We start from the raw sequence: 14,828 nt of genomic DNA, 5'->3' as shown, positions 1-14,828 counted from the left end.
TTACAACGAGGCAGGAACGAGGCGCTGTTATCATCTCAGTGGATGTCACCAAGAGTCATCGATGTGAGTAAAGAGAGTACAGCACCGTGACAGGAAAAAGGTCTTCATTGATACCGCTCGTAAGTCTTGAGGTTGACTAGCTATGTTCGCTGAAGACAGCCACAATAAGCACACAACAGCTTAGATGTCTAGTGAGCGCATACAGTGCAGTGCGACGCACCGAGAACGCCTCTATGGATAAGAATGGTCGTCACACTCACCCAGCGGGTACACGTCAGGACCGTTTCATGTGGCCCATGCATCGAGGTCGCACCACCGCCTGACAGATGGCGAGCGCGGATACGGTAACATCTTCTCCACGTCTCGCCAGTACAAGGCAAATGCAATTGCGAAGTCTTTGAAAGGTTCTGTGAAGAGAGCGACCCGTTGGGAAAGGGACGACCAGCACTGCGGGTGCCAAACCTTGGTAGACAGGGGCGAGATGTGAGTGACTTGCTGTCAGCTTGCGAGTTACTTGGGTTCGAAGCGACATGAGAGATACTGACACCGGTCTATGTAGGAGAGCAGCGACAGGGGACAATGCTGGCATGGACCGTCAGAGCTGTCTTCGCGCTAAACTGCGCAGGAATTACCATGCTGGAGGGGCGGAGACCGAGAGCTCATGCACGAGGTCAGTTGGTCATTGTATGCTGACATGATAGAGTCCACTTACTCGGTAGAGCAGCTGGCGAATGTCGTCGCAACAACTCTGACAAGACGAACGCACCCAACAGCAACTGCGCGCATGAGTACACATCTTGGAGGTATGTATATGGGTTTGTAATTCGGAAAGGCTCTAATGAAGGGCGCATAGATAAATGCAGAGCCCAAGCAGAGCCGGAGGGTTGTTCAGCCGCAGCGCGGAGCATCTATCTGCACTGCCTGAGGCGGTGGTGGCTGAAACCTGGGTGAAGGTGACGCAGTCTGTGCACGAGCACTAGCAGGATAAGATGCACATTTATACAATGAGCAAAGAAGAATGTCCCTTCTGTCCATTACCAGGGTCCAGCATGTTGGTCCATTCTACCGCCGGAGAATGGAGACTAGTGCTTACATGCGCTTACACCCCAATGCACCCCCTTCTTCCATCAAACCGCGCAGCGAGCTTGTTACGGTGGTCACAAGCATATGAGCATATGAAGAGTCAAAATTATCGTACAATTGCTGAAGAAAGAGATGTGAAGGTCAAAAAGCGGTCATGGTCGTGGTCGTCGGCGAAGGAGCTGCGAGCTGACAGTGAGAGCTCGGTCCGGACGTAGCGCGAAGTCCGTTCGTCACGTGGGACGCGTTCGACGCGCTCCGTTTTTGCTCCGTCTCTCAACAAGTCCACTCAAAACCTCAACGCTAGTAAGTACTGCTTACTTTTTGCGACTGACTGTCACAAGAACGCAATTGGCCTGAGACTATTTGCGACTTCTGTCTCAAGCACACCGATGCGCACAGATGGACGGAAGGCGAGTGAATTGAGGGAGATAAGCATAGTCTACGAGAGGCTGGATAGAGTGGATGGGTCAGCCAGATTCGGTTTCGGTACGCCTGTTATGATCATAGCTGTCTATAAAGCTACTCATCTTTATCCCTGGTAAGGCGAGACAAAATCGCTTGCTTCAGTATCAGGGCCGATCGAGGTCCGCGCCAACCTCGAGCTGCCGTCACAGGCGACGCTGGACATCCACATCCGACCACTCGCCTCTATCTCCGGGACGGACTCCAAAGCACTCTCCGCGACACTCAAAGGCATACTGTCTCCAGCCCTCCTTCTCTCTCATCACCCCCGGACGCTCGTGCAGATAGTCGGCCAGGCCTTATGCGGGACCGACAGCGGCAGCGGGATGGGAAGCGTCGGACGCGGTTGGAGCGCGAACCTCATTGCGAGCTTGGTGAACGCAAGCAGTGCAGCACTGATCAGCGCGAGCTCTGTGCCAATGCGGGGCATCGTATGTGCTGTTGCTGTGGGACGGCTGCCGTCCGAATCTGCATTGAAGCTGGTACTCGATCCTTCCGAGGCAGAGATGCCTCGCCTTTCTGGTGGAGGCTGTTTCGCTTTCCTATTTTCGGTCGTCCTGTCTTCTGCTTCTTCGAGCACCCAGGAGGTTCCGCCATGTTCGCTGCTCTGGACGAACTACACCACCAACACGCCGTTCGACGAAGCTGAGCTGAAGCGCGCGCGGGAACTTGCAGAGGGCGGTGCGCGGGAAGTCTGGAAGATACTGAAGGAGAGCATAAGCACGATGGATGCTTCGCATGCCAGCACTATCCAGAAGACAAGGGCGGAACCGGAGGCGATGGAGGAAGTCCCTTCCCATGCCGAAGATAGCGACGACGCAAAGATGGAGATATGAAGGGGTGCCTCGCGTTGCAGTCGTGTATGGTCGCTATTGTATTCTATCCTATTATGTCTGTCTGACGTCGCTCGAAGTCTCTACAGGGCCACCCGACCCCAGCAGCGACAAGCTGTGCGTCCGGAATGCAATGACGAGGCCACCTCATGGGACTGTGCCCGAGAGGCAGCAAATATCTCCTCTTCGCGAAGTCTTTGCAGCCGCCGATGTGCCCTGCACGTTTGGGCGCTACTACACAGGCCGCAGTCCCCCCAAGGGCCGCAGTCATGTACGTAGCATGAAATACCGCCTTTCGAGATATCCTCCCGGTACCCCTGCCATATCTCAGGAACGGGCCTTGTATGTCGAGCGCCATGGTCACCATGTCCTCCATGTTATTGCAGGGATGCCAGAATTGTTCAATTGCTTGCCAGGAATGATCCCCATCATGTAGCTGTTGATACATCTGCGTCGTGGAGTCGCAGGACAGATCGACCTCATGAAATCTGCGCATGTATGCGGCATCCATCTCAAACCCATCTTCTCTATATTGCAGAACTGCCCCACGAACCCCCTTCGACCGTGCCTGGCCACCCGACTTATGAGTGGACCCACCGCCTACCGACACTTTCCTCCAGCGCCCGGGCCTCTCCACACGGCAATACCGTCACTTGGAGTGAGCCGATGCGTCTGCCCTGCGCCTATCTCCCCTTGTCCTGCCGTAACGGTGAGGCACCGCACGGCCAGCTGACACCTAGACGCGCTTGACGACCGCGCGCTGCCCGTCCGATGTCATGTTTGTGCGTCCGGAGGAAGGCACCGCGGACGTAGCGGCGGGCAGCGCGACGTGGACAAGTTCCCCGAAAGTGTTTTCATGGGACGCGTGTGGCTGCGCGACGCCTCGGACGGGGTGATCGCACCAACCCCGGAACGGTGCCGCTCGAAGGTGGGCTCACTCATCCGCGGTCTGTTGGACTGTTGGACGTCACCGCAGGCGACGCGCGAGAGCGATTGTATGACACGAGGTGTATACATGGGCGCTACGCACGGTCGTTCTCTCTTGTACTGCTTCTCTTACGCTTCTCCGAGCGACAGTGAACATTACAGAAGACACTCTGGCTAATCTGCTATAGGAAACTGAGCCTGCGCTGAATATGAAGGTCGACGCGTTGTCCCCATCGTGCCCTAAACGTTGGTTCGGGAGGGCCTTGCTGGCAGGAACTATGGTCATGTCGGACTCAACGGAGCTCGGACCCTCATTATGGCCACCAGGACCATACAAATGAGGCAGATTTCAATAATCTAGTATGCGTGCCCTTGTGTCCGTCATAGTGTGCCCTCTACAGGCCCGCCACGCCCAGAAGAAGAGGTTCGTTTCGAGACCGCTCGGTCACCCTACTGGAAAGTGAGTAAACGGGACACTCACGACACAATGCCTTTTCATTTACGTGTAGCTCCACCCGATAGTGAACAATCTCCACGCTGCGGAGGATCGGTATGTATATTCAACGGTCGTTCTCAGTCTTTGCCGTACTGCATTCATATACCGACAGCTGACACTCGATCGTGTTCGAACGCTGCCTGCCTTCTAGCGTCGTACCCGCGTTCATATGGGCGCACTGCATTCATACAGGTTCGCGGCAGGTCCGACAGGTGTCGTCTCAGCCGCTGCGGGCCACCCATGTAGGCCAGGTTTCCCAGCTGAGAGCGCGCAATGCCCTTCGTCGTCGGTCAGCTGGCCATCACGTCAGGCGTCCGACGTCGAACCCTGGCCTTGTAGCGCAGAACTCAGCCCGCAACGCCTACCCCACGCCGCAGCATCTCTATGGCTGGTCGCACGCACAGACGTCATCCACGAAGCCCTGCGACTGGCGCATCTACATACGCCCGCACTACCACCCTCACACGACGGCACCGCCTACTGCGCTTGGCAATAGCCACTCCAGTCTGGCGAGCAGATTCCGACTCGCCGCAGGCGCCACCCTCTAGCGCGCCACCACGATGCCGTCAGGTGGCGCGCCCGGGTAGAGGGCAATTGTCCGTTCTCACCAGGCTCTCACCAACACTCATCTCGTGCTCTTTGTGGGACAGACAGCGCCTCGTCGGTTGCTGGTGGCGGTGAGACGCTTCATAAGGTAGCTAGTCTACCTCTGATCGATGTGATATGAAGAGGTGATGCGCTCGAGAGCCGATGCGAGATGTGAGTCTGCCATACTCTCTAAATGAACGATCGGTTCTGAGACGTAGGCGTGTTCTGTCGACCATGTGCGTAGGAGAAACCTTGGAAAGATGAACAGGTTGACCTCGAGGCTACCAGGGACTAACGGGCACCCGGTGATTGGTGTACCGAGCACTGGGAACATTCACCAATGTTCCGTCTAGGCCACCTCATGTACGGAGGCAAATAGACAAGGTCAAAAACTCTGTCAGTCTTGGCACACGGTCTTAGAGTGAGTGCCATGCTGCGAGAACCTCTGTACGTCACTAGCAGGATGCGTGGCTGCCGATTCACAGGACGTACGCCACGAACGCAGGGGACGGCAGCCGACGACACCGTGTATGGCAAATTACGGCATGCACCAGTGTACTTGCTCAACGTGCAGTAATCTACTAGTCATGGGATACTACTGGAAGGTAGAAGGCATGTCTGGTTGTCGGCGTATTCCAGTACTGGACTGCAACGCGTCCCTCCCGGGTCGTAAGTCATCTCGTCCATCATCGGTATTGATCAGTCCCCATCCCGTGGACTCATAACTCAGCATGAAGTCGTGTCATCACGTCCTTCTCTAGCTATTGTTTCCTGCCAACACCGAGTGAAAGCTCCTCACATGACCTGCCTTTTCTTTCCTGTGATGTGTGTTAGCTACTCTGTATGCGTCTTCTCACCTTATAATTAGATTCGCCACAGTGCAAGAGATATAGGCATCCGGTATGATACGCTGCCACTGGCGACAGGACTCGTGCGTGGACCAGAACCTGAACCTCATGCCTGCTAATCAGATCACTTCTGTACTGTCAGGCCCCCGCTCGATAGGCATACACGGGAACAGGACGTCGAGCCGTGAGACATATGCCTACTTCTCGCTCGGGCTCAGACAGTCATCGCGGTCTGGCTTGCCCTCGGCGCATCCCTTTGGGTGCGATCTTCGAAGAGCATTTGATACCGACGCCCCAGTTCTACCAATCTACACGTCTGGAGCGTATTCAGATGACATGGAAATGTTCCTCTGCTCATTCGGAATAGAACGAGGCGTAGTCGATTGAGTGACTAAAACCCTGTGAAAGCTTCTTCATGATCCGACCGCAGTCACTCGAAGGTTACAGTGCCCTGATTCATCCCGAACCATGTTGACTATGCCTTTTAAGTGGGATCCACACCACGATGGACCCGTCCGAGCGGGGCTCGCCATGATTTTCCACTTGATACAGTAGCGACATCGTATGCTTGCCAAATGCCCAGCACTATCGACATCCTTGGTTGCACTGCGAGCACACTCCCGCCTTGCACCGGCCCCGAGAGATACATGGGATCTCTAAATTAGTAGTAGTCTACTGGATGACCCGAAGGGTTGTACTATACCAAAATTAGTCGAAGTGCATGTAAGCTCGCGTACGCATACAAGAGCCCTTGCATGATTTGCGTCGGCTCATGGGCTTTTGACCTCCATTTCCATCTCGGATCCGGATCCCTTTGCGCAGGAGTACATGAACGTTTCACAACCTGTCGGCTATACACTAGCCATATCAGAAAGCGTATGTGGCATTGTTCATCCGCCGATGTTACTTCTCGCGTTCATTCCGTTCATAAATACAGGTTACAGGCCGATCTCGCCGGCTCTGTTCTGTGGGCTTTCCTCCTCCCACACAGCCTGATATTCCCAAGGTAGGTCCGCAATCTCTTGTTCACTGTGTGCGTAGAAGCACCACAGAAGGCGTTGGATGACTGAGTGATCTATTCGGAGCCACCTTCGACTCGGCGCTCGCGGTCGGACTCGGTGCTAAAGCGTGCGCCATCCGTGAGTGGTCCGTGCGCGTCAAATTCATATCATAAAATTGCTTCCGCGTTTCACGTGGCAACGAGAGCCGGCCTGCCTGAAAAGGGAAGGGTACAGGATGCGCAGGTGGAGGCCTCGAGGCAGACCGTCACCATCTACTCTTCTCCAGCGGGGCGGGGCAGCTACATATACCCTCCACATCCCTGCGCTTGTGTCAATCTCCCCGACAATCTCTGCCTGCCAATTTGATTGCGGCCCCCGCAGACACCGCGCTTCCGCTTGTGCTTTCACCGCTTTACGCAGGCACACTCTTGCTTATAACCTCGCTCACCTGCCGCGGGCCTCGCCTCACCAGCTCCAGCCATGACTGAGTACGACTACTCGCCCGAAGCCTACGAGCGGTACCATGCCAAGATGTCCAAGATCCAAGACTGGGCACAGAGCGTGCCCACCCACACCCGTCTTGCCAACCCTTTCACAACCGCCACGCATGCCCCCGCACGCCCCCAGAGTATCGTCTCTAGCGTCGGGCCGTCACCGTCGGTCCGTGGCCAGCAACGCATCCAGCTACGTCCCCTGCACATCCCAGACAACCACACCCGTCGGGAGCCCTCACCGCATCAGTCCTCACACCGACGTGGACATACGGTGGCGGCCGTCGCGCCACCACCACCCGTGCCATTAGGCATCCCACCCTCCGTGGATTATCGTCAGTACATCCAACCGCAGCCACAGCGTCCACGTCCCCACCCCGCACGCTCATCGACAGCGCCGCCGAACCAACCCGTGCCCTTCCCATCGGGCGCAGGCCCATCCCGGCAGCACGCGCGTGCCACGTACCCGTCGGACCGCACGCACCAGGTGCAGCAGGGCAGCACCTACCGCCTCGCATACGAGCCCGGCCGCGAGTACGTCCTCCAACCTCGGCCCGGCCAAGCGTACATGATCGTCCCGCCAAACGGGGGTCGTGTACAGATACTGGTGAGTCCCTCGTTTCGTCCAGTCCCTACCAAGGGTCCACCATGGAGTCGAAGACAATAGGCTGGGAGCAGCGCGAGCCTGCAGCCTACCAAAATAGGGCACAAAAGGCTGCCCGCCACGTCCGGGGCTCTGGCGTCTCGTCTCGGCCTGCGAGGGTCACCTAAGGTCTATCGATCTGCCGGCCTTCCTCTATTATTGTTTTGGTATTCTACTCCACTTCGAAGGCTGACCTCTTTCCCCGGCAGCATGATCCGAATACACAGGTCTCATATGCCAAGGGCTCCCGTGGTACTGGCAGCTCTGGTAGCTCACGAAGCCCAACGAAGCCGCCGCTCCTCAAGAGGTTCCTCGCCTCAATTAGCCCCACCGGCACATCCAACAGGGGCCCGCCACGGAGCGGTCAGCCGCCACGACGACTACGGCGGCACTCCACATCGCACTTCTGAGCAAGCCGCTGGCGGCTTTGCGTTCTAAGTTATTCCACGCTCCGTCTCCGGCTGCCGTCCGCACGGGGCGGTCGCAAAAATGCGCGCTACGATCCGCGGCGTACGTTCATCGACATCCGTCCAGCGATCCAGCGACACATCTTGCGCTTCCGGTACATACGCCTATCTTCCCGGTCACTCTGGCACGGACGCTCTGTGTAGATATCATCATTCCTCATTTGCATCTGATTCTGAAGCCGTCTCGTAGAGCTGGATGCCCCGCTTAGTACATACCACTAGTAGATACCTTAACGAGTAACGTAGAGCACGAAATGTCATGACCTTCGAGAAGCAGGCGCGGGCGCTAGGCCCGCGCCATGATCTACACTACATCCATTATTTGTCTGCATCTCAATTGGAGAACTTGTCGACGAGCTGGAGATTCGCGGGACACACCGTAGGTTCTGAGTGCAATCAGGCCATCGGGGGCTCGATAGCGAACTCTCGGGGCCTGTGCCATTTAACGTTCGGGGTTCGCAGGAGAGACACCGAGCCTGAGGGTGCGAGCAAGCGGTGCACGCCGCTTCAACGAGGCTAGCGATACTGTAGCAGTGTGCGTAGCGTTCATAGATCGTGGATAACGGCGGGAGCCTTGCGTTTCAGTGCGGGGTTCTCGAGCTCAGTTCGGGGACGCGTTCTGTGCGGCGGCCAGATGCGCGGGCTGGAAGGCGAGTAGAATCCGAGTCTAAGCATGGCTCTAAAGAAGGACAGTCGCATGCGATGGTGCCTGAAGCGCGCCCTGAGGTGCTCACGATGGGTGTCAGAGCGATACCGGATGTGCGCGGGGTCTGCGACGCAGACCGTACGCACGTATTGCGCTCGTACAAGGGGAGTCAGGCTGATCAGCTCAACGTGGCCACGGCAAACTCGCAATAGCCGTCACTGGGCTTGCACTAGGCCTGCACTTCCGTGAGCAATACAGCTCGAGAAACGCGACCCGTCAACTTTCAACGCCGATAGCAAAGTTCCGTCGACCGCACTCGAAGACTCGTTGGCGTGATACCGAGCTGCGTGGGCCGCGCGTTGCGCGCAAGTATACGCCTTCTATTATACAGTCATTCGCGCGCGTCGCCTGTAGCGACGTCCGACAGTCCAGCTGACCACGGACGAGAGGGACTTTGAGCGGCACCGGTCGGGAGTGGTGCGCCCACCCCGTCCGAGCCGCACACACATGCAGACACTTCGACAGCCGCGTTCGAAGAACCCATCCACGTCGCACTGCCCGCTCGTACTAGTCTCCCTAGGCAGACGTAGACAATTCCTTCAACCTTCGTGCCTCAGGATATCCTCGTACGTCTGCCGTGCGTTCGTCCAGACGCACAGACACGACATCGGACGGGCGGCGAGCGCGCCTAGGGGTCAGCTGGTCGGACAGTGACTCAACGTTACGGCACGACCGCCCAGCACGAGGGGAGGCAGACGCACCGGCATGTTGCAATTGGCGGTGTTGCCGTTTGAAGGGGATCGAGCGCTGGAGGAAGATGTTGGAAGGTGGTGGGTCCACTCATCATTCGAACGGCTAGGCATTGTTAGAGGGAATTTACGGCGCGGTTCTGTATGACAGAGAAGATAGATGTCGTATACATCCGCAGAATTGATGAGAACTCGATCTGTTCTGCGCATGTATCTCCACATAACGGGGATTCTTCCCCCTATTGATACGGGCGGCAGATTGTACATTGCCAGTAGCTTTGCGATTATTCGAAGGTCATGATGACCATGGCGTGCAAGCGACGTACAACGTGTCTTCCACACAGCTCGGATACAGTGAGCATGCCCGGAAAGACAGCGGTTGACACGACATCTATCGGACATGCCACGAACCCAACACGAACCTGTATCGATCCAGTGCGCCCGGATGATCGTGGGCATAACGCTAGAAGACAACAGTACTTGTTCTAACACAATCAAGAGTCAAGCATCGGCACATGACGATGTGTTAAGGCAAAGGGCAGAGAATGATTTTGGATGAACATACCAGTTTGCAATCTTGCTGACCCGATCCTCTGCAGCGTGAGCGGCTGAGCTCTGCGCAAATGAACAGACGCTGCGTTGCGAGTGTCCCGTCCACTCTCCAGATGGTGGCCGGAAGGTATGCTTCTTCCGGACGTAGCGGACTGAGGACACAGAGACACCGGGACATCCTTAGTGTCGTCCTGTGCATCGACCATTAGTGTCACTAGCAGCCACTCAAGGCCTAACGGCTATTGTAACTCAGCAAGTGTCCGAGCTGCACGTCCGAGAGACCATACCTCTTGTCTATGAAGATCTCCCGCTCGTTGGGCGTCCGAAGGCTGGGAAGTCGTTCGACCCGCTGGCCCGACTCGGCGACCGCCGACGGCGACACTGGTTTGGGAGCTGGATCCGTAGCGACAGGAATCAAGCAGAAACCTGTGATAGCTGAGGTGTTTATACTAATAGGATGGTGCTAGTGAGTACTGTACAATTGTGGGCTGACGTCGATGTGTCTTGTACGTAGATTCCGGTTAAGATTGCTGTCAACCAACCACTTACCTAATCGGGGCATGTGGCGGGTCGTTGCGGTCACGTGGTGCGAAGTTCCAAACTCGCGCCTTGCCCGCGCCGTGGAGGTTCGCGAGACTGGCAACCCTCCTTGTTCTCTCCCATAACCTCTGCAACAAGGGAGACCACACAGAGATGGACCGCTCAACCCCAGGCGGCGCAGGTGTCCTTAAATTCTGCAATGACATCCGCCTCAGCATGGCTAAGGACCCGGGAAGACAGCTGTTACACGACCGGATTCAGGACACGATGGACTTCTTGGATGATTATCTGGAGAAAATTTTGGAGGGCCCGAGCACTGAGTGAGTGATCTTCTTGGACTCAGTAGAAATCATTCACCGAGTAGGGCAGGTCCATGACGGAATTGCTGAAGACACCTGGCCGTCGGAAGAACGCGCATACACGGACACGGTCTACGACGGCTACGGCTGCAAGGAAGGAGGCCGTAATTGCGATGACCTTAGACGTGAGTACGTACAGTTGTCGACGCGCTCAGATGTCTGACAGCAGCAGGCGACGGATCACGGAGGGAACCACGCACCAGTGAACAGCTTCCACAAAGCACTGTTACAGGCTAAGAAGGGTGATGACGAGGAGCAGACTGACAATGTTCCTCGCTCGAACGAATCCCAACAGCGGATTCCTCACGCGTCGTCTCGACCTGACGTCGCGGAGACTGCGACAAGCAAGCCTGTGGCTCAAGCGTCTGCTGGAGTTCGCTTTGAGCAGGCGCAGGACAGGGTCGAGGAGCGCGGTACAGAGGAGGTCAACGTATCTGGTGCGCCCACAGAACAAGTGGCTACGGAACTCTCTATAATCGCGGAGGACGACGAGCCGGCGGACCGCAGTAGGCTGTCCCTCTTACCGCCCTCGTCGGGCGCGGAGAATGCTCAGCTGCCCCAACTCGAGGTGCTAAAGGTCGAGGAGCCAAATCATGCTTCGGACGCTCTGACAAGTATGGACGTCGATGAGCCTGCGCAGACCGAAACCATGTCAACTACGGATACGTTCCACTCCATCTCTCTCGACTCCCCGCCGTCGCATCGACACATCACGCCGGCCCCCAAAGACCCTTCGCCAGTTGCGGACGAACCGCAGGAGGCGCAAGAACCGATCCCAATTGTGCCCTCTACCACGGCCGACGACGAACTCAGCGTCCCGCTCCGCGATGAGCCCTCGTCGGCGACGTTGGATGGTAAACCGATTATTGGTCTGCCTGCGCCTTCCCCGCTGCACAAGTCGGCGCGCACAGGACGAGAGCCATCCATGGGTACTGCTCTGGGCCCTGGTGGCAAGCGCGGTTCATGGCTTGTCAAGGCACGCGAGGTGAAGGCGATGGAAATCGCGGGCAAGCGAGCGAGCAGCACGTTAGGGACTGGTCTAGGACTTGGTGTATTGGGCGCGAAGCGCAAGAGCGGCGAGATGATGGAGTTTGGCGGGGCCGTCGCTGGGCCGTCAAGGAGCGCGGATGACGGAGAGAGGATGATGAAGGCTGCGAAGCTGTCTGAAGACGGTGACTCTGCGCAGAAGGGCAAGATGAGGCTAATATCCGTTGAAGAACCGCCCTCGCTGTCCCCGAAGCCGCATGTAGAGATGAAGATCCGGGCGGCCACTGTTCCGCCCGAGGACTTCACCACCGAGATGCAGGTCACTAACCAAGACGAGCCACTCCTCGACACCTTCAAGAAGAGGCTCGAGGGCTTCGGTGCGAGACATGGAAAGAGCATGGGCAAGTCGCTTGGAGGTACTGCTGCCGCTGCGCTCGCGGAGGCACGCGCTGCAGCCGAAGCGCGGGTCGCAGAAAGAAATAAGCTGGAACGAGGATCAGACGTCGGTGTCGCGCCAGACGCAAGTGAGGCCAACGACGGCGTCGACAGTGCGGAACTGGCGCTTGCGCCTGCTCCGACAGAGCATGCACCTGTGTCGGACTCGCAGAAGAGGCTCAGCATGTCCGACCTACTTGGCCCGTCCATGAAGGAGCCGTCTCCTCTGTCTGGCCGGGAGCCGCCATTGCCTGCTCTCAATATTCAAGCTGCAAGCGCGAATGCAGACACTAGCGTCTCGACGACCCCGCCCAACTCGCCTCCTCCTCGTCCCGCCCCGATGGCTCCTCCCGCTGGCCCAGTATTCAGCAAGCCACCCACCGTCTTTGCGCCACCGCCCGCATCGACCTCTGCTGCACAGTCCTCGAAGGCACAGCCGGCCGCCGGCTCCAGTAAGGATTTCTCTTTCAAAATGCCCTCGGGTAACCCGTTCTCGATGCCCGCTGCCATGACGCTCGGCGTCCCTGCTTCTCTTGGATCGCCCAACAGTCAGAAAACCGGTGGTGGTCTCTCGGCACAGTCCAGTAAAGCGAGCGTGTTCTCGGACACGATCTTCGACAAGGAGGACAGCATTCCTGCGTGGATGCCGCACACGCAGGACACGGAGTACTCCATGCAGCCCTCGCAGTCGCAGCAAAAGTTCGATGACACGGATGACGACGACAGCTGGCACGTCGATGATAAGTTCGCCCCCCATCAGATCTGGACGCCATTCGGGTTCACGTCTGGGGAGAACCGAGACGATACGTGGAGTACGCTTCCGAGCCGGAGCACGAGCCAAAAGGGCGGCGATACTGGCTTCGTCACCACGAATTTCACGAATGCGTTCGTGGCGAAGAAGGATGCACCGGAGGCGGGGATGCAGCCGTCATCCGCTATCCCTGCTGTGTTCGACTTCGAGCAGGAGCAAGTGGAACAAGAACAAGATATCGCAGAGCAGGACATCGCGGACGAGGCCATGGAGATCGACGAGATCGTGGAAGATGAAGATATGGAACTCGAAGACATCGTCAATGCCGGTCAGTCGACCGTGAGTCTCGTCCAGGTATGTTGGTTGTCGTCGAACGGTGCCACGATGCTGACATGTAGCCCAAGCAGCCCGGTATGGAGAGAAGCCAAAGCCAACAGTCCATGGCGTCCACTGCCTCGTCGTCACAGCAGTCCCAAGTCGGTCTGTTCGGGCAAGCCAGCAAGTTTGTCAGCAGTATGCTAGGCGGCAGCAAGAAGCCCGTGAAGAGCCTGCAGCTCGCTGCTCAGGCAGCCAAGAAGGTGTGCTTAGCATTGAATCATCTATTTAACATGGTGACTGACCGCAACGTTCGTGACAGCAACAAGAAGAGATCGAGAAGAAGGCGACTCGTATGAAGGAGATGGAGAACCGTCGCCAGCTTGTTCAGCAGCGCAAGGCGGAGGAAGAACAGGCGCGTGCACAGGAAGAAGAGAGGAAGATCAGAGAGGAGAACGAACGGCGCAAGAAGGAGCGCGAGGAGCATACCGACAAGCGGCCGCTCAGTCGTATGGCCAGCAAGAAGGTAATGAACACCGTTATTTCTCAGAATGTGCATCTTGCTCACGTCCTCTTCAGCAGCTCGACGATGATAACACGAAGAAGCGCAAACTCGAGGCTGAGAAGAAGCCTGTCGAGTCCAAGAAGCCTCCGTCGAAAGACAAGAAGGACGTCCCGGCTGCACCGCGCGTTATGGTCAAACCAGGTCCGAGCACCACGACACACCCACCAGGCACGAAGATTGGCCCTCCGCCGAAGTCGGCGATGAAGCAGACCGACCTTTCAGACCCCAAGGCTACCACGGTGACGAAGGTGATTAAGCACACGGCATCGTCCAGCAGCCTCAAAGTCGGCCCTCCCAACCTCAAAGGCAAGGGCAAGGGTCCCGCGCGGGACGACGACGAGCCTTCGCAAGCGATCCGCGCCCAGATGGCCGACCGCGCGAAGGCGCAAATTCAGGCGCAGCAGCCGCCGCCGGTGGCGAGCGAGGCGATCGAGCTGCCGGACATCAACAGCGAGTACTCGGACTCGGATGACGAGGACCGCCCGCGGACGTTTGACCCGCCGGACTGGGCGCAGTCGCCCGAGCTCATCACGGCGCTGCAACAGCAGGCGGCGGTCAACCCAGATGAGGTATTCGGGAGGATCCCGCCGCTCAGGATGGAGGACATGTTCAGGACGCGTCAGAGCAGGTTTAGGGCGCGGACGAGTTCGGCGAACTGGAGTGGCCCGGATGGGCTTACGGCGGAGGAGGAGAGGGAGTATGCGCGTAGGATGGGCTTCAAGTGAGTGAATGGGCTTCGAGTGAATGGGCGTCAAGTGAGTGAATGAACTTTACGTTGAGCATTGTTTTGAGAATCGCTTTCGCCTACTGTATTGTTACTGCACTTAAGTTCAAGTTCGAGGTTCTGTACGCAAAAACTATCATGCATTAGAGACTATGCACCATGTAATCCACGGCACCGCGCGTCAGGGCGAATTTCCACGCCGGCTATCTGGAGGAAAGACCGGATATCCAACATATACTCACGAGGTATCCGCAGTGGAAATCGAAACGAGATCAGTAGAAAAGCGTTGTTATCTGACACCTTTCTGAAGTGTTTTCTGTCACTTTCCACGGCATATCCACTGACACCCTGGGATGTCTGCACGCC

The 14,828-nt window shown here is 57.2% G+C and overlaps 6 protein-coding genes across 6 annotated transcripts; 4 read left to right on the top strand and 2 right to left on the bottom strand.

Moving 5' to 3' along the window:
* Positions 1-2: 2 nt before the first annotated feature.
* On the bottom strand, positions 3-1,254 carry C8Q71DRAFT_761610 (uncharacterized protein). The gene is made up of 4 exons (XM_047923881.1): positions 713-1,254; positions 633-658; positions 261-582; positions 3-149 (listed from the first exon to the last, which is right to left on the bottom strand). The coding sequence occupies exons 1-3, from the start codon at positions 784-786 to the stop codon at positions 275-277; spliced, it is 408 nt and encodes a 135-aa protein (XP_047778572.1). The 5' UTR covers positions 787-1,254; the 3' UTR covers positions 3-149; positions 261-274.
* A 131-nt stretch (positions 1,255-1,385) lies between these two features.
* On the top strand, positions 1,386-2,647 carry C8Q71DRAFT_75256 (ribosomal protein S5 domain 2-type protein). The gene is made up of 3 exons (XM_047923388.1): positions 1,386-1,569; positions 1,627-2,405; positions 2,459-2,647. Exons 1-2 carry the CDS (start codon positions 1,473-1,475, stop codon positions 2,379-2,381), a joined length of 852 nt encoding a protein of 283 aa, XP_047778571.1. The 5' UTR covers positions 1,386-1,472; the 3' UTR covers positions 2,382-2,405; positions 2,459-2,647.
* Positions 2,648-3,531: 884 nt separating this feature from the next.
* On the top strand, positions 3,532-4,332 carry C8Q71DRAFT_75691 (uncharacterized protein). The gene is made up of 3 exons (XM_047923639.1): positions 3,532-3,765; positions 3,828-3,855; positions 3,953-4,332. Exons 1-3 carry the CDS (start codon positions 3,668-3,670, stop codon positions 4,295-4,297), a joined length of 471 nt encoding a protein of 156 aa, XP_047778570.1. The 5' UTR covers positions 3,532-3,667; the 3' UTR covers positions 4,298-4,332.
* A 2,116-nt stretch (positions 4,333-6,448) lies between these two features.
* C8Q71DRAFT_761601 (uncharacterized protein) lies at positions 6,449-8,195 on the top strand. Its single transcript, XM_047923880.1, has 2 exons — positions 6,449-7,336; positions 7,582-8,195. The coding sequence occupies exons 1-2, from the start codon at positions 6,719-6,721 to the stop codon at positions 7,780-7,782; spliced, it is 819 nt and encodes a 272-aa protein (XP_047778569.1). The 5' UTR covers positions 6,449-6,718; the 3' UTR covers positions 7,783-8,195.
* An 892-nt stretch (positions 8,196-9,087) lies between these two features.
* Positions 9,088-10,307, bottom strand: C8Q71DRAFT_761595 (uncharacterized protein). The gene is made up of 3 exons (XM_047923879.1): positions 10,074-10,307; positions 9,800-10,025; positions 9,088-9,719 (listed from the first exon to the last, which is right to left on the bottom strand). Exons 2-3 carry the CDS (start codon positions 9,990-9,992, stop codon positions 9,181-9,183), a joined length of 732 nt encoding a protein of 243 aa, XP_047778568.1. The 5' UTR covers positions 9,993-10,025; positions 10,074-10,307; the 3' UTR covers positions 9,088-9,180.
* Positions 10,308-10,424: 117 nt separating this feature from the next.
* C8Q71DRAFT_810681 (uncharacterized protein) lies at positions 10,425-14,637 on the top strand. The gene is made up of 6 exons (XM_047926049.1): positions 10,425-10,646; positions 10,696-10,810; positions 10,858-13,212; positions 13,266-13,436; positions 13,496-13,699; positions 13,753-14,637. Exons 1-6 carry the CDS (start codon positions 10,480-10,482, stop codon positions 14,461-14,463), a joined length of 3,723 nt encoding a protein of 1,240 aa, XP_047778567.1. The 5' UTR covers positions 10,425-10,479; the 3' UTR covers positions 14,464-14,637.
* The last annotated feature ends 191 nt before the right edge of the window (positions 14,638-14,828 follow it).

Source organism: Rhodofomes roseus (assembly GCF_022264815.1).
Source record: "Rhodofomes roseus strain CIRM-BRFM 1785 chromosome Unknown C8Q71scaffold_11, whole genome shotgun sequence".
Lineage (NCBI taxonomy): Eukaryota > Fungi > Basidiomycota > Agaricomycetes > Polyporales > Fomitopsidaceae > Rhodofomes > Rhodofomes roseus.
Note: the sequence above shows the minus strand (reverse complement) of the source record. Positions and strands in the feature narration are given on the sequence as shown.

What these genes read in the sequence shown, in the direction of transcription:
- C8Q71DRAFT_761610 (XM_047923881.1), bottom strand. Translation starts at nt 786, where the DNA reads ATGCGCGCAGTTGCTGTTGGGTGCGTTCGTCTTGTCAGAGTTGTTGCG. An exon ending in TTCGCCAGCTGCTCTACCGA is followed by an intron (nt 659 to 712) that starts GTAAGTGGACTC and finishes CTCGTGCATGAG; the next exon opens with CTCTCGGTCTCCGCCCCTCC. An exon ending in GTCTCCGCCCCTCCAGCATG is followed by an intron (nt 583 to 632) that starts GTAATTCCTGCG and finishes GGTCCATGCCAG; the next exon opens with CATTGTCCCCTGTCGCTGCT.
- C8Q71DRAFT_75256 (XM_047923388.1), top strand. Translation starts at nt 1,473, where the DNA reads ATGCGCACAGATGGACGGAAGGCGAGTGAATTGAGGGAGATAAGCATA. An exon ending in GTCAGCCAGATTCGGTTTCG is followed by an intron (nt 1,570 to 1,626) that starts GTACGCCTGTTA and finishes ATCCCTGGTAAG; the next exon opens with GCGAGACAAAATCGCTTGCT.
- C8Q71DRAFT_75691 (XM_047923639.1), top strand. Translation starts at nt 3,668, where the DNA reads ATGCGTGCCCTTGTGTCCGTCATAGTGTGCCCTCTACAGGCCCGCCAC. An exon ending in CTCGGTCACCCTACTGGAAA is followed by an intron (nt 3,766 to 3,827) that starts GTGAGTAAACGG and finishes TCCACCCGATAG; the next exon opens with TGAACAATCTCCACGCTGCG. An exon ending in CTCCACGCTGCGGAGGATCG is followed by an intron (nt 3,856 to 3,952) that starts GTATGTATATTC and finishes CCTGCCTTCTAG; the next exon opens with CGTCGTACCCGCGTTCATAT.
- C8Q71DRAFT_761601 (XM_047923880.1), top strand. Translation starts at nt 6,719, where the DNA reads ATGACTGAGTACGACTACTCGCCCGAAGCCTACGAGCGGTACCATGCC. An exon ending in GGGGTCGTGTACAGATACTG is followed by an intron (nt 7,337 to 7,581) that starts GTGAGTCCCTCG and finishes TTTCCCCGGCAG; the next exon opens with CATGATCCGAATACACAGGT.
- C8Q71DRAFT_761595 (XM_047923879.1), bottom strand. Translation starts at nt 9,992, where the DNA reads ATGGTCGATGCACAGGACGACACTAAGGATGTCCCGGTGTCTCTGTGT. An exon ending in GTCAGCAAGATTGCAAACTG is followed by an intron (nt 9,720 to 9,799) that starts GTATGTTCATCC and finishes TGATTGTGTTAG; the next exon opens with AACAAGTACTGTTGTCTTCT.
- C8Q71DRAFT_810681 (XM_047926049.1), top strand. Translation starts at nt 10,480, where the DNA reads ATGGACCGCTCAACCCCAGGCGGCGCAGGTGTCCTTAAATTCTGCAAT. An exon ending in TTGGAGGGCCCGAGCACTGA is followed by an intron (nt 10,647 to 10,695) that starts GTGAGTGATCTT and finishes CGAGTAGGGCAG; the next exon opens with GTCCATGACGGAATTGCTGA. An exon ending in GTCGTATGGCCAGCAAGAAG is followed by an intron (nt 13,700 to 13,752) that starts GTAATGAACACC and finishes CGTCCTCTTCAG; the next exon opens with CAGCTCGACGATGATAACAC.